This window comes from Plecotus auritus (genome assembly GCF_963455305.1).
Source record: "Plecotus auritus genome assembly, chromosome: 7".
Lineage (NCBI taxonomy): Eukaryota > Metazoa > Chordata > Mammalia > Chiroptera > Vespertilionidae > Plecotus > Plecotus auritus.
The window spans coordinates 45178009-45196070 of NC_137774.1; the positions used below are offsets into that span (position 1 = coordinate 45178009).

At 52.9% G+C, this 18062-nt stretch overlaps 2 protein-coding genes across 2 annotated transcripts in view; both read left to right on the forward strand.

The window, feature by feature from the left end:
• Positions 1 to 826: 826 nt before the first annotated feature.
• EFNB3 (ephrin B3) lies at positions 827 to 6775 on the forward strand. Its single transcript, XM_080680050.1, has 5 exons — positions 827 to 1354; positions 3551 to 3843; positions 4032 to 4124; positions 4221 to 4325; positions 4753 to 6775. The coding sequence occupies exons 1-5, from the start codon at positions 1233 to 1235 to the stop codon at positions 5160 to 5162; spliced, it is 1023 nt and encodes a 340-aa protein (XP_080536176.1). The 5' UTR covers positions 827 to 1232; the 3' UTR covers positions 5163 to 6775.
• Positions 6776 to 14497: 7722 nt separating this feature from the next.
• DNAH2 (dynein axonemal heavy chain 2) overlaps positions 14498 to 18062 on the forward strand; it is a gene marked incomplete at its 5' end in the record, with an annotated part of 112796 nt that continues 109231 nt past the window's right edge. The window contains one exon of the mRNA XM_080677382.1: positions 14498 to 14735. Within this exon, the coding sequence (XP_080533508.1) occupies positions 14498 to 14735 (238 nt within the window). The remainder of the gene's footprint in view (positions 14736 to 18062) is intronic.

Sequence of the window (18062 nt, forward strand, 5' to 3'; positions counted from 1 at the left end):
AAAGCTAGGGTTCTTACACACAAGCAGGCAACCCCCCTCCCTTCCCCCAGGATAATTGGAAACAGCCCTTCCAGCTGAATGTGAGTTTGGGGTTGTAGGTACTCCCTTTCCTCTCCCAGCCCATGTCTCCCCATAACCATCCAAGAAGGGCCCAAGTTTACCCCCTAATCTCTTGCTTTTCACCAACCCCTAGATAACAGTAAAGGGTACAGGAGGCTATGACAAAAAGACCTCAGGGGTGGGAGTTCAGCAACTTGGGTTTGGTTCCTATACACCCTTATGACCTTGGGCTAGTCCCAGGGCCTCCCTGAGCCTCAGTTTCTTCCTCACTGCAATGGGGATCCTTTAGCTCTGCACCTCCCACCTCACACAGGTGGTCGCGATGATCACTCAGCCGACTTGGTAAAGTGCGAAGCCTTGAAGGTTATCGTCATTCTCTCCAGGCCTCCCGGGAGCAGCGGTGTTGTTTGGGATGCGGGAGGCAGAGGCTGCGGGAGCGATAGGGGCTGGGTTCCTGCGTGGAGAAGGCGAGAGCCTTTCTGAATCTGAGAGATGAAGATTCCTAGCGCTCCCGCGATGCGAGGGCCGGAGGGGAGACGGGCAGAAACTAAGCCAGAGACCGGAGTCGTAAAGACAAAGGGGGCGTGAGAGACCGCGCCGGGGAGCGTGGCGGAGGGGCTGGGCGAGGCGGCGGGAGGTGCGCTGACCGAGGGAGGTGTGGGGGCGTGGGCTGCGGGATCCTGCCGCCCGCTCCGCCTCGAGCTCCAGCTCCGGTTTTTCCCTCCGCCATCCTCTCCCCCTCCCCGTCTCTCCTTTAACTCCCCCTCCCGGGCTCAGGACTGGTTTCCTCCCTTAGCCTGCTGCCCTCAATCCCGGCGAGGCTGGGGCTCCGGCTCGGCGCCCCCTTCCTCGCTCCCTTGTCCGACGCCCCATGCCACCACCGCCGGGTGCCTGGCTCCCTCACTCCCCGACTTAGGCCCGCTTTCCAATCCCGGGGTGCTGGAGCCTGGGCTGGGGCGCAGAGGGCTTGCAGACCGCCCCTGGAAGGGCTCTTGAGGGCTGAGCGCTCCGGAGCTGGGCGCGGGCAGAGCAGGAAGCGGGTCCGCGTGGGAGCGGGGGTATCGGCCGCCCGGGAGGTCGGGGCAGAATAGCCTGGACAGCTAAGGCAGTCACCCCAGGGAGTGATCTACTTTGGGGGAGTTGGTGCCCCGCCCCCAGGCCTTGGCGGGGTCATGGGGGCCCCCCATTCTAGGCCGGGGGGCGTGCGAGTCGGGGCCCTGCTGCTGCTTGGTTTTTGGGGACTGGTGTCTGGGCTCAGCCTGGAGCCTGTCTACTGGAACTCGGCGAATAAGAGGTGAGCGACCCGGGCTGGGGAGACCCTACACCTTCCCAGCAGGGAGTGTGGAAGCCTTGGGGACTTGGGAGCTGAATTCTCTGAGCTGGGAGGACACTGGAGGGAGGGTGCTGGTGCTCTGCTGGAAGCTGATGGGTGACTAGACTGATGGTCTTGGGAGCCAGACTCCTGGTCGCACCAGAGCTGGAGGTGTGTGGTGATATCCAGGTATTGGGAGTTTGAAAGACCCCAAGGGCAAGGATCCAAAAGTTCATGGGGAGCCGGGAGGGCAGTGGAGTGGTTATGTGGGTTTGTGGGAGACTTGCTTGGTGTCAGGGGCTGGGCTTGGAGGGAGCCTGGTTAGTGTCAGCTCTCAGGAGAGCCGCTGAGTAGGTGCTGCTGAAGCGTTGAAGGGAAAGGCAGGGTGCCTCCCGCCCCAGAAGGGACTCTAGTGGAGATGGGAGGGAAGGGGGCTCAGTTTGGGGACAACTCCCCAAGGCTTCTTGGCTCTCATCACACAATCTGGCTCCCAACTCTTGCCCACAGCTAGACGGTCATTAGCCCTTGGTGGAACAGTTTTCCAAGCAGATGATATTCCTATGTTCTGGCTTCTGGACTTCCTTCTGAAAGAAGCCTGGAGCCCATCAAGCCGCTTCTTTTGCCCCCCTAGCATCTGAAGTCCCAAGGACTCCATTGCTCCCTCCCCCATCTTTGCTGCAAACTCTCCCATTAGATCTCTGTTGCAAGGCATGCTTGCTTTGCTCTGAAGAAAGGCCAGGGGTCAGATGAAACTTCAAGCCACACTGGGTAGAATCCTTGGGAGGTCATCTGGGTCTCTTGCCTCCTTGCAGATCTCACTCCCCATTAGCAAAAGAGTTCTGTGTTTTGAAAAAATCCCTGGGGGAGGCTGCATGAGGCCATGGGAAGAGGGTGGACTTTGGAGCACATCAAATCTTAATTGATGAGCTGTGTGGCCTTGGGCACATTACTTAACCTCTCTGGGTTTGTATCCTGTCCTCACAGCTCTTATGAGGATTAGAGGTAAGGTGTTGGAACATATATGCTCATTAAAGGAGAACTAGGATTATTGGTCTTCCTCTCTACTTCATTTACAGCTTCCCACATTTCACTGTTCTGGCCTCCCTTCCATTTCTTTGGGTATAATCTCAACTGTCCTTTTTCTCTCTCTTTGATATGAGAGAATCTGGATGATGCTCTAACCAACTGAGCTAACAACTTGAGCTAACCCGGCCAGGGCTCTCAACTGTCTTTTCTTTACCCAGTTCCATACCTGTCAACTCCCAGTTGCATTTTATCTGGTACAGCTTGAAGACATTAGGCTTATTCTAATAGAGTTGAGAAAAGGGAATTGGGGTGTTTGGGAGGCTCTTTGGGATGTCTGGTGGTCAAATACAGAGCAGCAGTCCCCTGGGATCCAGTTCTGAGACCTGTCTGCCATTAATGAAGAGGGAAGGGCTGCAGGCCGGCAAGTAGTGGCTGTGCTGGGCCAATGGATGCCTGAGCAGAGGGAGATGTGGGCTTGTGTTGGCGGTGGTTAGAAAAGTCAACTCCTTCATTTCCAAAGCAATGGGGCACTTTCCCTAGGAAGTCTGAGACCTGAGGGAAGAGAGGTGCTGAGCAAGGAAATGTTGGGCAGCTGGCCTCCAGACCCTGGTTCTCACTAGCCCCATTTAGGACCATTGCCAGACCAGGCATTTGCCTCCTGTCATAATGCCTGGTAAACTTGGGACATTAGTCTTGATCACCCTCCCACCGCCTCCCCCTTTTTGCTCTGAAATCCCTGAAATTCGGTTGTGGCTTGGGGGAAGGGAGGCTCTGCCCCCATGGTTGACTGCCATAGAATAGTGAAGTCACCTGGGAGGGGTGGGCTGTGTGGTTCCAGAGAGGCCAGCTCCTTGGTAACTGGCATCCTGTTGCCAGGGCAACAGAGCTGGTGATGAAGGGAGAGATGGCAGTGTGCATGTGGTGAGGGCAGGCTGAAGAGTGCATTTGGGCAACCAAGGGGCAGGAGACCTCTGAGCCTGGCTTCCTGCTGCTTCCAACGTGAGCTTACAGAGTCCTTAGTGCCTGCTCTCGGAACAGACTTCCTACTCAGACAAAGGCTGACCTGCAGGGATGTGGGACGAGGGAGGCGAAGCTCTGGGGCCAGACCTCTGATACCTCTCCCCCTTGTCCACCTCAACCTCCTCCCCATAGGTTCCAGGCAGAGGGTGGTTATGTGCTCTACCCTCAGATTGGGGACCGGCTAGACCTGCTTTGTCCCCGGGCCCGGCCTCCTGGCCCCCACTCCTCTCCTAATTATGAGTTCTACAAGCTGTATCTGGTAGGGGGTGCCCAGGGCCGACGCTGTGAGGCACCCCCTGCCCCAAACCTCCTTCTCACTTGTGACCGGCCAGACCTGGATCTCCGCTTCACCATCAAGTTCCAGGAGTATAGCCCTAACCTCTGGGGCCACGAGTTCCGCTCGCACCATGATTACTACATAATTGGTACTGCTGGGCAGAGGGCAGGGTTGAGTGGGAAGGTGCTCCTGGGATGGAGGGCAGATGAGGGAGAGGACCACCAGAGCCAAGAGAGACCCCTTATGCCCTGGGGTGGTGTTGGGGCCAGGGCATGGAGACAGGATTGAGGTTAGACTCTCAAGTGCCAACTTATCCCTGTGGATCTTCTCTCCCAGCCACGTCAGATGGGACCCGGGAAGGCCTGGAGAGCTTGCAGGGAGGCGTGTGCCTTACCAGAGGCATGAAGGTTCTTCTCCGAGTGGGACAGAGTGAGTGGGGCTGGGGTGCCTCCTAGGAGCTGAGGAATGTTGGGGCAGTCCCGTCATGGTCAGTACCCTGTTCTCTTTGGCCTTTGCTATCGCCAGGTCCCCGAGGAGGGGCTGCCCCTCGAAAGCCTGTGTCTGAAATGCCCATGGAAAGAGACCGAGGGGCAGCCCACAGCCTACAGCCTGGGAAGGAGAACATGCCAGGTAGGAACGAGGGGTCCAGCTCCTCCCTTCCCCAGCCTTCTCTGCTCTTGGATCCCAGCTGCCTTGCCTTCACCCTCTCCCTCCTTCTTTAGATATTTTTTTTTTGGTGGGGGGAGGAAGAGGGGAAGAGAAGATGGGAGGGTGAGAAGGGAATGGAAGCCAAATGAGGAAAAGACTCAATTAGAACTAATTAGCCAAGTCAGCGCTTCAATCAGTGCTGTCAGAGAAGTGGGGAGGACTCTGGCACAGAGCGGAAGGGCTGGACACACCTGGATTCGGAGCTGGGCTTGGAGGGGTGGAGGGGATTTGGGGTCCCCAAGGGGCCTGTGCACTGGAAGCCCAGGGGGCCCCCAAGGCTGGCTGCCAGATGCCCAGGTGGCTCCTTCAGCCCCTTCCCCTCTTTCCTCCTTCACCCCTTCCCTGCCAGGTGACCCCACCAGCAATGCAACCTCCCGGGGTGCTGAAGGTCCCCTGCCCCCTCCCAGCATGCCCGCAGTGGCCGGGGCAGCAGGGGGGCTGGCGCTGCTCTTGCTGGGCGTGGCAGGGGCTGGGGGTGCCATGTGTTGGCGGAGACGGCGGGCCAAGCCTTCGGAGAGTCGCCACCCTGGTCCTGGCTCCTTTGGGAGGGGAGGGTCTCTGGGCCTGGGGGGTGGAGGTGGGATGGGACCTAGGGAGGCTGAGCCTGGGGAACTAGGGATAGCTCTTCGGGGCAGTGGGGCTGCAGACCCCCCCTTCTGTCCCCATTATGAGAAGGTGAGTGGTGACTATGGGCATCCTGTGTACATCGTGCAGGATGGGCCCCCCCAGAGCCCTCCGAACATCTACTACAAGGTATGAGGGCTCCGCCCACCTGGCTCTCTTGGATCCAGCCCTCCTTGCGGTGCTCCTCCGTGTAATTCATGGTTGGAGGAACACCTCTGGCATCTCCTTGGCCCCTTTTGCCCCACCAGCCTCTTTATTCCTCCTGGCTGTTGCCCTCTTCTCTACTTGTAGGATTCCTTAAGATTTTCACTGAATCACTTCCTGCCATGTGATTGGCCATGTGTGCCCCTCTCTGTCTGTGTTCCCGTGTCCTATTCCCTTGGGAAGGAGGCAGAGACTCAGCCACCTCTTCTGATGACCCAGGGATCCTTGCTCCCCATACCCACTGAGAGCTAGGGGCGGGAACAGTCTGCCTTTTGCTGGGCACCTCTTTCTTTCTGCCTCTCACTGTTTTTCTCTTCTCTCTCTCATTCTCTTTCTCCTATCTCTAGGTCTGTTCCTCTTCCCTAGCATTCCCCTCCCTACATCACCTTTTACCCTCTTGGCCTCTTATCCTGTGCCTCTTCCATCTCCTAGGTGGGGGCAATAAAGCTTTTCTCCCCTCAGCTCCCTCTTCTGACCTCTTGTCAATCACTCCCCTCAATCTGCCAAAAATGGGGGCCTTATGGGGAAAGCTCTGGCAGTCCACCCCAGCTTAGGGCATGGGCAGCAGGGCCTCCTTCTCTGCCCTGCCCCAGGCCTCTGCATACTTATTCCAGCCATTTGGGGTGGTTGGGTTATGACAGCTGCCATGAGAAGTATCCTGTTTGTCCAGTGGCCAATAACAAGATACGAACTGGTTGGAACACGTATGGACTTGGTCTGATGCTGAATGGGTCACTTGGGACAGGAAGTGATTTGCTCCAGACAAGAAGTGACCAGGCCTGGACAGAAGTGGCCTGGTGAAGTGGCAAAAGCAGTGCAGCAGGAACTGGAAGTGCCTTCATCTGGCTGGAACTCAAGTGACTTAGTCTGGGGGGTTGGGGGGAGGGAGGTGGATGGTTCTTACTCTGTGGAGAAGGGGAGCAGGACAGTCCTTACTGAGGAGGATTTTCCTATTCAGTGGCACTTCCCAGGACCTCCCTTCCTTTGTTCTCTGTGCTACTTCTAAGATGACTGCCATCTGCTGTGGTAGGCCCAATTTGTCTTGTTCTTCTTCCCTTTCCACATTTCAGTATAATCTCTGTCACTCAACAGGACTACCCCAAGAACCCCTGTGTTGTCCACCAATAGCCCAGATGGCTGTCTTGTTCATCACATCCTCCATTTCCTACTCTCTTCAGATTCAACATAGCTCCCTTCTTAGTGACCAGAATGGTGGCCTACTGACTGGTATAGCTGACAGTGGCACTTAGCATAGTGCCCCTGTTCCATAGTGACCAGCTTATACCTCTTCCTGCCCTCCAGTACACAAGTGGGTGTTCCCTCAGTTTCCTCCCAGCTCATTAGACCAGATCTGCCCACCTCAATCACCAGCCAACATGGTTGCTTTGTCCACCGGATGTCAAGTCATCGCTCTGCTGTAGTTCCCGGCTCCTTCCTGATTTTTCTAATTGCTCCATCCAGGGAACAGGAAGTTGCTATTGCCATTCGGGAGGTGGTGGGGTATGGCTGTCATCTCAATAGTTTTATTGTAAAAGGGAAATTTGAACAACAAAAACAAAAAAAAGAATAAAAAACTTCAAAAGTTAACGACAAGGCTGGAAATGACTGGACTTGAATTGGAACAGAGAACTAGTGGTTAGAGTGGCTTTCAAGATGAGGGTTGGGTCTCATAAAACCAAGGGGAAGGGTAGGGAGAGGGTTGGGTTGGAGGGATAAGGTGGGCAGTGTCTGGGGAGGGGAGAATGGGCTAGGTGAGAAGGCTGAGGAAGGCAGCCACCGAGGGAAGGGAAGCGGGGGTGTGGGGAGTGTGGGGGGCTGTGTGGGGTGGGGGGAGAGGAACCCAGGCAGGCGTAGGAGTTGCCAATGCATCTAATGGGGATGTATGTGAATATAAGTTCCCACATGGGGAAAGCCTGAGTGTCTATTGCTAAACCAAAGCCCAGGGACAAGGCAAATCACAGAAACAAAGTGGAAAAACAATGTTCATATGTTAGTCTGTTCTCCATCATCCTTCCCAAGGCACCTCTGATGTGAGGTATTTTACTTTGAGGAGAAGGGGTGTGGCTGCCCAGAATATTCAAGCTGTCTGTCTCCTGGCTCCCTGTGTACCTACAATCTAGGCTCTCCTCCCCTAAAAAGCCCAGGTGCCCAGCCCCCTAGACTCAGCCCCATTCTCCAATCACAAAAGCAGCCATCAGGAACTTCGTTGGAGCTGGTTGGCAGGGGTCACAACCTCTGCCCTCCCTACCTCTCCTCTGACTCTAGGTCCTCTCCCGCTGTCTCCCATCTGCCTGGAGGTCAAGGGGTCCTCTTGCTCCTCCTCTGTCCAGTGGGACCCCTGCCCCTTCCCTGTCTGCGCAAGATGCCTGGATCCTGAGAGGTGCAGGCACTGTTAGTAGGGAAGTTGAAAACTGGGAAGCCAGGTGCTGGGCTGTCTGGAATGTACTCCTGCCTTCCAAGCCCACACTGGAGCTGCCCAAGGTGGGGAGGCTTGAAGGGGTGTGGAAGGGCTGGTCCCTTGCCCCTTAGTGGGGGTTTGTTGTCATGGCAACATCCCCTTTTTCACACAACGGGAAGCCCCCCTCAGCCTCCCTGGTGGATGGAGCTGACAGCCCCATCGCTGGCTATCAGCCTCAGGGACTTGGCAACCGTCACTATGGCAACCCAGAGCCCAGCAACAGGGCCCAGTGAGAAAGGGAGGGGTCCAAGACTGGGGCAGGGTTGTGTGTGAGAGGGGGCAAGGGAGCTGAGGGAGACTCCCCCTACACACACATCTAGAGACACAGGTGGAGAGACAAAAGGGAAGAGAAGCAGAATAAACCTTCTCTGAGACCGACAAACACCTCACCAAAGCAGGAGAGACATCATAATATGCTGAGAGATAGGAAGACACCTGGGGACAGATGCACAGCTGGAGAGAGAAACAGCAAATTCTACATAGCACTTTGGGACCCACCCCCTTGGAGCACTGGCATCTGTAGACTCCCCACCCCCCCAACATGAACAACACAAGACCGTTAGCCTCCACACGTGTAGTGACTTGTGCGCCTTTTGAGCTACTTGAAAGTGCTGGTGATTTCCTCATAGAACAACCCATGCCACCCTGTTTGCTTTCTGGGTACAAATACACAAACACTCTCCTAGGGTAGCAATTACAACAAAATGAATAGAAAGGCAGGAAGACGTTCATTCGTTTGTTCATTCATCCACTCAACGTCATATTAAGTGTCTACTTTGTTCCAAGTACTGTTTTGGATACTGGGAGTATATATGGTAAATAAGGCAAAGTCTCTGCTTTCATGAAGTCCGAATTCTGGTGGGGAACAACGTAATAAAATTTCTGGTAGTGATAAATGATGTCAACAAAACAGAGGAGGAAGAGGATGGAGGGTAACAAGATGTTTTAGATTAGGAGGTCAGGAAGGTTTCGCTGAAGTGGTGACATTTAAAAAAAATGTTTTCATTGATTTTTACAGAGAGAGGAAGGGAGAGGGATAGAGAGATAGAAACATCGATGAGAAAGAAACATCATCAATCGGCTGCCTCCAGCATGCACCCCTACTGGGGATCAAGCCTGCAACAGGGAATCGAACTGGCTGGCAGCTTGTACGGTGGCTGGGAATCTAACTAATGACCTCTTGGTTCCTGGTCAGCGATCAACCAATGAGCCATACCGGCTAGGCTGAAGAGCTGACATTTAATGAGGACCTTGTATAATGTGGAGTAAGGCATGCAGTATGAGGAATGTCATACCCAACAGAGGGAACAGCAAGTGCAAAGCACAGAGGTAAAATCTAGATGTGTTTGGAAATAGGGAGAATGATGTCACAACTTCACGCATGTTCCAGATGGGTCTTGTCCTTCCCCAGCCTCCGCCTGTATGTCACTTAGGGTCTAGAATCCACATTTAAGAAGTTGCTCTAACTCAGTCTTCTATTCCCCCCCGCCCCCACTTTTTGTTTCTTATGTGTATGTGAGTTGCATTTTCTTCAACTAAATTTTAAGCTCTGGGAGGGCAAGGATGGTGCTCTGAGCTTCTTGGAAGCTGTGGTATGGCTGGTGGTACAGAAGGTTGCAGTATGTGTGTTTGTGAATGTGGTTTATGTTGGGGTTTTGTGTTTTTAAAAAATATATATTTTTATTGATTTCAGAGAGGAAGGGAGAGGGAGAGATAGAAACATCAATGATGAGTGAGAATCATTGATTGGCTGCCTCCTGCACGCCCCTCACTGGGGATTGAGCCCACAACCTGGGCTTGTACCCTGACCAGAATCAAACCGTGACCTCCTGGTTCATAGGTCAATGCTCAACCATTGAGCCACGCCGGCCAGGCTATGTTGGGGTTTTTAAGGAGAACAGAGCAAAGAGTTGCAGTGGGAATTTCTGGTGGGGAATGGTTGACATCATAAACTAGAATTTCAGTGAGAATGAAAAAATGGAGCTTCCTATGGGGCTCCATGGGAAATCACAAACTTGGGCACCCCATTCCCCAGGAAGAGTTTCCAGATCTGTAGACAGGTTGGGAGAAATATTACAGGGTGGTTTGAAGGCTGGAGGCTAGCTAGGATGGACTCAGACAGCTAAGTGAGGGGTAAGAAAAAGGATGCAGTATAAATGGGAGTGAAAATTAGGCAGCAGAAGTGAAGTTTGGAAGGTAGCAGGGAATGTGAAATCCTGAAGGGAGTTCTGTGGGGACCAGGTCCCAGGTACACTTGAGTCCCACAGGGAATTGAAGCATTCGGTGTACTGGGTCTTCTGCTTGCTTCCCCCAACTGCCATCAGAAACCGAGGCATCAGCTCCCTTCAACCCCAGTGGCTGGTGGTGGTGGGGAGATTGAGCAGCCTCAGGGGGCAGCAGCTGGTGAGTGGGGAGGAATCTGTGTGCTCAGCAAACAGCAGCCTCAGTGCCCAGTGGCTGCCTCCTCCCTCATCAATCAGCCCCAGCCAAATGTCCTTGCATTCCCACCACCCCAAGGGGACTGGGGCTGGGCCAGGGTCCCCAGGGGAGTGAGATGGGGATGGGTCAGGGGAGTTGGGGGGGGGTGCTTGGCTTCCCATCTCTGGGCCTCTATTCTCTCCTCTCCTGGAAGCTCTTAGCTCTTCATGTCATGGAATGACTCTGTCCTGGCTCCTACCATCATGAGGGCATCAGCTACAAATCACCTGTGGGGGTCTGCTGGGAGGGGATAAAGGGGAAGAGGGATGAGTCAGGGATGAAGAGGAATCTACTCTGGTTCTCACGGACCAGCCCAGGGCACAGTCAGCAGGGAGGCTGTTGGCACAGAGGCCATGTCCCCCTCTAGCTAGCCTCTGCATCCCCGACAGATGCTCTGGACAGCAGGCTGTGATCTCCACCCCGAAATGTCCTCTCTTCCCACCTCTCCTAACCCTCAGCCCTGCTTCCCATCAAGATCCAGAGGTCTGGCCCCTAGCTCACCTCAAATCTGTTGCTCCCCTTTGGGGACTGGGGCCTCCAGACCTTAGCCTGGGGCTCATTCTCCCCCTCCTTAGCCCTTGCTCCCCTCAGGAACCCAGGCGTCCTGCCCACTCCCCTCACCATAACAACCATTCTTTTGGAGTTGCTTAAGACTTTAATATCATTTCATTGTCAGCTAGTTCAGAGAAGGTTGGGGGCACAAAGAGACTGGGGTGGGCAAAAGAGGGCCAAGGTAGGGGGGAAGCAAGGGAAGAGCTCCCCTCTCTCCGTGGAGATGGCTCTGAGAAATCAAATATTGACAGTGAGAGAACAGAACTTATTAAAGCTGGGACAGGGGTGTGTGTGGGGAGCTGTGGGAATGGCCGGATGCCTGGGTTCTGAGGGTAATGAAGGTTCTGGGAGGAGGGACAAGCCTGAGGCTGGGAGGATGCAGTAAGACTAAGAGTCCTACTGGTACAACTCTTCTCCCGCCCCCCCCCCTTTTTTTTAGATGGTCTGAGTCTTGCTACCAAGTCTGTTTCTCAACTGTCCCCTAGGGCCCCTGGGGAGACCCCATCACAGCTGTGGTTGGCCCCACTCCATCCCTTCCCCCTACCTCCACCTCTGTTGATGAGCTTCAGCAGCGTTTAATCGGATTGAGCATTAATTAGCAAAGTGAAATGTTTGATTACCTATTTAGCATAATGTAGGGGGCTGAGATCCTTAGGCACAGCCAAGGTTGGAGTCAGAAAAGAAATGGGGTCTACACAACGTTCCTTACCCTGAGGGAGCCCTGAGCCCCGCCAATAAGAGTCCCTGCCCTAGGCCTCCCCTCACATCTTCACTTCTTTGGAACTTCTCCCTGGGGGACCTGACCAATTATGCTACCTCTCTCTGCCACCCACTGCCTATCTGATTAGAGGAACTCCCACTTAGCCTTGCTTGCTGTGCAGCTGGTTTTGGGGTGTGGCAGGACCCCTCTCTTTTAATCCTTGCTCTTAGTAACAGGAGTTTGGGCTGGGCAGGAGGCCACAAATCAGAGCCCAAAGATAATGGTGGTCGTGGTGGGTGCCAAGGGCAGGGTCTGTCAATTCTGGAAATAAAGATAGGGTAGGTGGAATGGTGAGGTCAGAGTTGAGTCTGAGTGTGGGTTAATTCACTGGCTCTTCAGGAGTATCAGAGACTGTCATTCCTCTCAGTGCCAGACTGGCATAATGAAACCTGTCAGGTGTGAACATCCCCAGGAACACCCACCTCAGCTCCCCTTTCCTCATCCAGCAAAGAAAATGTCATCAATTTAGCTCCTCATGGAAATGCAATCAGTGGGCTTACTGCTGGCTTTGTCTTAATTAGGCACTATTGATGGAAGCAGGTGGGGTGCCTTCCCATCCCCCTGGATGGCTTCCTCCCTTATCTCCCAGGTCTCCCTGAAGCATCTTCTGGCCTCAGGTACAACAGTCTTCTAGGCGCCTTTCCCTGCGGCCCCGGCGGCCCGCAGCGCCCCCTAGCAGCGGTTGAGTGCTGCTCCTCCTCTCACACCCCTCTCCTCTCGCTTCTCTAGGACGCAACCTTTGTTCTTATGGAGATCTTAGCGCCTCCCCGGCGTGGTCACCTTCCCCAGGAGTCCCCGCCTCCCGTTACTCCCAAAGTGAGCGATGCTTTCCAAAGCCAATCCTCAGATTCCAAAAATTCCAGTTCCATTCTTCACTCCTTTTCCCCGCCCCGCGATGCCGGTTGATCCTAGACCCCAGTCCAAATTAAGAAGGGGGAATGAGCTGGAGGGCAGGGGTGCTCCAGCCCCGGTTTTTCCTCCGCACCCAGCTGCAGCCACGGCTGCCTCGAAATCCTGGAGCGCCTTCTAAAGCGCTAATGAGCCTCGCAGGCGGGACCCCGGGCGCCATCTGCTGGACTCACTCGGGCCCTTAAGACCCGAGCGGGAGCGGACGCTTGGGTTCTCCCTTTTTAGTGTCCTGCAGGAGGGTAGCTCATTGTTCCACAGTCCTTTGAGCTCTGTCCTCAGCCCCAGCCCCACGCACCCTCCAGCCTGATAGACTTAGTGGCTTCCCTTGCCCCCAGCCCTCTTGACCTGAGTTTCGGCAGGGGAGACTCCTGCCGAGGGGGGCAGCAGAGCGGGTCTTCACTGCGCCTGCGCCGAGGACGCCCGCTCTGCGGACAGGCACCGCTGCCGCTCGCCCCGCCCTGCCCAGGGTTTCCATGGCGACGCGTGCACGCGCAGGTCTGAGAGGGCCAAGCGGGGCAACTTCTTAGCTAAAGTGGCTCTTCCGTCGGCCTAGGGAGGAGAGAGGGTCGGCGTCGTGAGGTGTGTGTCCGGGGCAGAGGGGAGGAGAAAAAGAATGCTCGGGTGATTTGGGAGTTGCGGGGAGACGGGCAGTGGTAAGGGGGTAGGAAGGACAGTTGTAGGGAGGGAGGAAGCGGCAGTTGTCGGGGGGAGGGGAGAAGAAGGGGCAGTTGGCGCTGAGATGAAGAAGCGGGGACAGTTACGATAGTTGTGTGAGGAAGCTATTGAGGAAATTTGCCCACTGGTGGTCAGTTTGAGGAGAGGGCCGGTCCCCTATAGAATTTAATTAATAAAACAGCTGGCACATGTGGGACATGGGGTGAACCCATGGGAGGGTGCTGGCAGCCTTGGCAGCCAAATGCTCCGGAGGTTCCGGCTGGAGGCAGGGAAGCACAGCCCGACGCTTCTCTGGAGACCAGTGGAGGAAGCCGGGCTGCTGTAGTTGGTTTTATTGATGTGTTGCCCTAAAAGAACGTTTCTCCTTGGAGCAAAGTACAGATCCTTCAGGTTTGAAACTCATCACCGGTGATCAGTGCCTGTGACAGCCTGTGGGGATGAGGAAGGAAAGCCACAGGTGGCTGTCAGGAGATGGCTGAATGGACAGGGCATGCCCAGCGAATCAGACAGTGCCCTTGGGATCCTGACCGCCTGCCAGAGATGCTCCTGCTTCCAGCCAGCCTGTGTTCTAAGAAAGGCACCAATGTGGCCTTCCTCATCCCTCAGTCCCTCCCCCCATACACAATTAGAAATTCAGTGGTGGGTGACTTGTCCTTCCTTCTTCCAGTCTGTTCTCAGGACATTTGGAATCAAGTGATCTTGGTTTTCATGACCAGTCAGCTCAGTTACTCAGCCAGATATGCTGAGACCTTTCCAGTACACGCAAAACAGGGTTCCTACCCCTCAGGAGTTGAAAGCTAATGAGACGTTGTAAATATGGTTTTTCTTTGTTTAAAGAAGTTGCAGATTTTAGTTTGAGCAGGAGGAGTATTTTCCCATTTCCCCCTCCCCTTTCCAAGGGTAACTTGGGAGGAAAGGAGATACATAGGAAAATCGTATTGGTTTGCTTCATTGATTTGATACAGTGACAAAGGTTGGGGAACCTGGGGACAGTCTTCCCTTCCCTGGGTCTTCTCTCACTCAACCATGTCTCTGAGGGATAGAGTGGTTGAGGGTGTGTAACCACACCTCAGCTTGGTATACCTTTTCCTGATTATCTACATTCTCATACTTCTGGGCAGGGTGGGGAGTTCCTAAACCCTCATTAATGGGGTGTCTCATACTTCTGGGCAGGGTGGGGAGTTCCTTAACCCTCATTAATGGGGTGTCTGTTGGGCCACCATCTTTAACTTCCATATTCTTAATGCCTTGAGGGATCACATTGATTTTTAACCCAATGCTCTGAAGAAAGTGGGGTATCCCCGGGGACGGAGTGAGGACTGCAAGGCCCCTGTGGTTAATGGAGCAGGGACTGCGAGTCTCAGGTGCCTGGGCTGCGGTGGGTTTGCTTGTGGACTCCCAGTTTCCTGTGCGTCTGCAGGTTTTGGCGACGTGATGTCCAGCAAAGCTGAGAAGAAGCGGAAGGTGGGTGGTAGGAGGAATGCCCGCAAGCGAGCTGCTCAGGCTGCTCTGGCCACAGAGCCTGGGGAGGCCACCCAGCCTGACAGTGAGCCGGGGCCGGAGCTGGAGCTGGGCCGGGAGCCAGAGCCCGAGCTAGAGCCTGAGCCCGAGCCCGAGCCGGAGCCGGAGCCACAGCCAAAGCCAGAGCCGAAGCATCTCAAGGAGAAGCCTGGTGGGTACATGCTGCCAGGGGATTGGAGGGAGAATATTAATATTCAGGAGGTTCTTAGGGCTGGGGAACAAGCAGGTTCTATTGTTTTTGGGTAAGAAGCAGGGGGGTTAGTAGAATCTCAGGCCTGCCGATGGGTCCCTTTTTTGTGTATTTTCCTCCTGCAGAGCCTTATGCTTCTTCTTTCTGCCTTAAAAATGTCCCCCAGTGTACCAGGAGCTCACCAGCCAATCCTTTATTTTAGCCTCTTCCTCCTTATTCAAGTGTTCATGGTTGCTTCTACCCCACTGGAGAGGGTTTAATCTCTTCCTTTTTCCCATTTTCACCCTGGGTGGCAAAACAAATAATGTTTTTCTCCCATTAAGCCCATCACCATGGAGACAGTCTGCTTTGCCACCCTTTGAATCCTAAGCCTGACTGATGCTTTCCCCATCTGTTTGAGGTTCTTGTATCTCCACTCTCATTTCGGCAGGGCCTTGGCTGACTAAGGAGGTTCAGGTTCAGGGCCACAGGAAAAGAAGCTGGAGGTCTAGACTGAGAGAGAAACGAGTTTAAAGAGGCTGCCTCCTGTGCTTTGATCTGAGGGGTTCTTTCCCTGTAAAATGAGCTGGGACCGATAGGGTGGGAAGGATTTTGGTAGCTGTTGCTGTCACTGGGCTGTTCCTAGGGCACAGGCCATTGTAGATCTGACTGTGAGCAAAGATAGTCCTTTCCTTTTACCTGGGGCTTCCTTAAAAAATATTTTTTAAAAAATATAATTTTATTGATTTCAGAGAGGAAGGGAGAGGGAGAGAGAAAGATAGAAACATCAATGATGAGAGAGAATCATTGATAGGCTGCTTCCTGCATGCCCCACACTGGGGATCGAGCCCACAACCGGGGCATGTGTCCTGACCAGGTTGACCGTGACCTCCTGGTTCATAGGTCGACATTCAACCACTGAGCCATGCCAGCCAGACTATCTGGGGCTTCTCTACACTGCTAGCAGCCTCAAGATGGAGAGAAATAAAATTCCTTTTCATATTAAAGGTTGATAGATTAAGGGTGAGCAAGGGAGAAAGGGCCATAGGGCCTTGCCTAGGATCCAGAGATTAGAAATGTGCAAAATTTTTTTCTTCTGAGGTCTCTTGAAAGCATTTTGAAATGGGACTGGCTCCTAGAAGCTGGGTACCAGGAGTAGGCTGGGGGAGGAGAGAAAGCAGTGATGTTCAATTTGGAGAATCCTCCAGGATAGGAAGAGAAAGAGCTTCTAAATGAAAGCACTGACCACCAAACCCAAGGATCTCTGACTACCTTGGCTGTAGGCCTTTTTAGAGTTGGATGTGCAGTTTTTCAGCTGACGCATAACCCTGAGGGAGGTTCAGAGAAGACTTGGGTCTCCATGGTAGCCCTGAGATGAACATTAATCCCCATAATCTTTAGAGACAGAGGGGTCTGAATGTTTGTGTCCCCCTAAAACTCATGTGCTGAAATCCCAATGCCCAATGTGATGGTGCTGGTGGGTGGGCCTTTGGGAGGTGCTTGAATGACGAGGTTGGAACTGTTATGAATGAGATTAGTGCCTTATAAAAGTGGCTCCAGAGAGCTCACTTGCCTCCTTCCACTATGTGAAGACACAATGAGAAGTCTGTGACTGGGAAGAGGGCCCTTCCTCGATCATGCTGGCACCCTGATCTAAGACTTCCAGCCTCCACACTGAGAAACAAATTTCTGCTGTTTATAAGCCACCCAGCCTGTGGGATTTTGCTGTACAAGCTAAGACAGGGCTGAAAACACTTCTTGGAAAAGGATGGTGAGCAAACACCCTTTTGAGGTGTGTATTGACATCCTTTGCATTCTTAAGTGCTCCTCATTAAGAAAAGAAGTAGTACAAACCCAGCTGGTGTGGCTCAGTGGTTGAACATTGACTTACGAACCAGGAGGTCACTGGTTTGATTCCGGGTCAGGGTACATGCCCAGGTTTCGGGCTCTATCCTCAGTGGGGGGCGTGCAGGAGGCAGCAGATCCATCAATGATTCTTTCTCATCATTGAGGTTTCCATTCCTCTCTCCCTCTTCCTTCCTCTCTCTGAAATCAATAAAAACATATTTTTTAAAAAAGAAGTAATACAGGTTCCTAATCTGTAATTTTAAAAAGCCCTAAGAACTAAAAGTTTTCCCCCCAGAGTTTGGCATCCAAACTTGTTTGGTGGTAAAACATAACCTAAACTGACATGACATATTTACTAGTCCATTAAACCACGTGTTATAAATTTTCACATGTTTTACTGAAGAAATACTACTGATATTAAAAATTTGATTGTGCAGTGCTGTTCCAGAGCCCGCTGGAGGGTGGGGGTATTACATATCATATTATGTTACAATTCTAAATTATGAAATATGCTTGACCTCAAGGGTTTTGGATAAGGGATTGTTGACCTGTATTTCAGAAAAAGTATAGAGCATAATATAATGAACACTCATGTATCCATCACCCAATGTAAGAATAAATAGTGATAGCAACAAGGAAATCCCTATGCTTTCCCACCCCAAGCCCTTCTCTCTTTTTCCAGAGGTCACCACTATCCTGAGTTGGTGTTTCTGAAAATTTTCACTGTGTGTATCCATGAACATCATATACTAGCATTGCATTGCATGATTTAGACTTTATATAAATTGTTATAGTTGACTCTTTAAAAAATTAAAAAAAATATTTTTATTGATTTCAGAGAGGAAGGGAGAGGGAGAGAGAGATAGAAACATCAATGATGAGAGAGAATCATTGATTGGCTGCCTCTTGCATGCACCACACTAGGGATGGAGCCCAAAATCCTGTCATGTGCCCTGACCAGGAATCGAACCATGACTTCCTGGTTTGTAGATCCTACGCTCAACCACTGAGCCATGCTGGCTGGGCAAAACCAGTTCACTCTTAATATTGTCCCAGTCTCCCTCCCCTGGCCTAGTTCCTGTCTGAAATCTTGAATGCCCTCAGTTTTCTCAAAGGGCGGTGGATTTCTCGGTCACCTGTCCCATCTACCAAAAAGCTCTTGGAATCATCTACTCCATCCCTTTTCATGATTTCTGTCCTTGGCTTCTGTGTCTCACTCCCCTCTTAGTTTTTCTTTCTGGAAGTTGGAGTGTTGTGTTTTCCAAAGTCTTTTGGTTCCATCTCGTTGTTCCTTCCTCCTTTCAGCCATGGGAGATGGGAAACCCACCAATTTTACCTCAGGCTCCTGTTTAAGTAACAGATCAGGAAGTACACCTGGGTCAGGAGAGATCAGAAGAGAAACACCCTTCTGGGTTTTGAGGGGTTCCAGAGTGAGTGTGGCAGAAATGAGTACCCAGCAAC

Bases quoted from the DNA above. Each gene is read 5' to 3' on its own strand.
- EFNB3 (XM_080680050.1), top strand. From the start codon at position 1,233: ATGGGGGCCCCCCATTCTAGGCCGGGGGGCGTGCGAGTCGGGGCCCTG. The intron at 4,125-4,220 runs GTGAGTGGGGCT...TGCTATCGCCAG, and splicing joins TCTTCTCCGAGTGGGACAGA to GTCCCCGAGGAGGGGCTGCC. The intron at 4,326-4,752 runs GTAGGAACGAGG...CTTCCCTGCCAG, and splicing joins TGGGAAGGAGAACATGCCAG to GTGACCCCACCAGCAATGCA.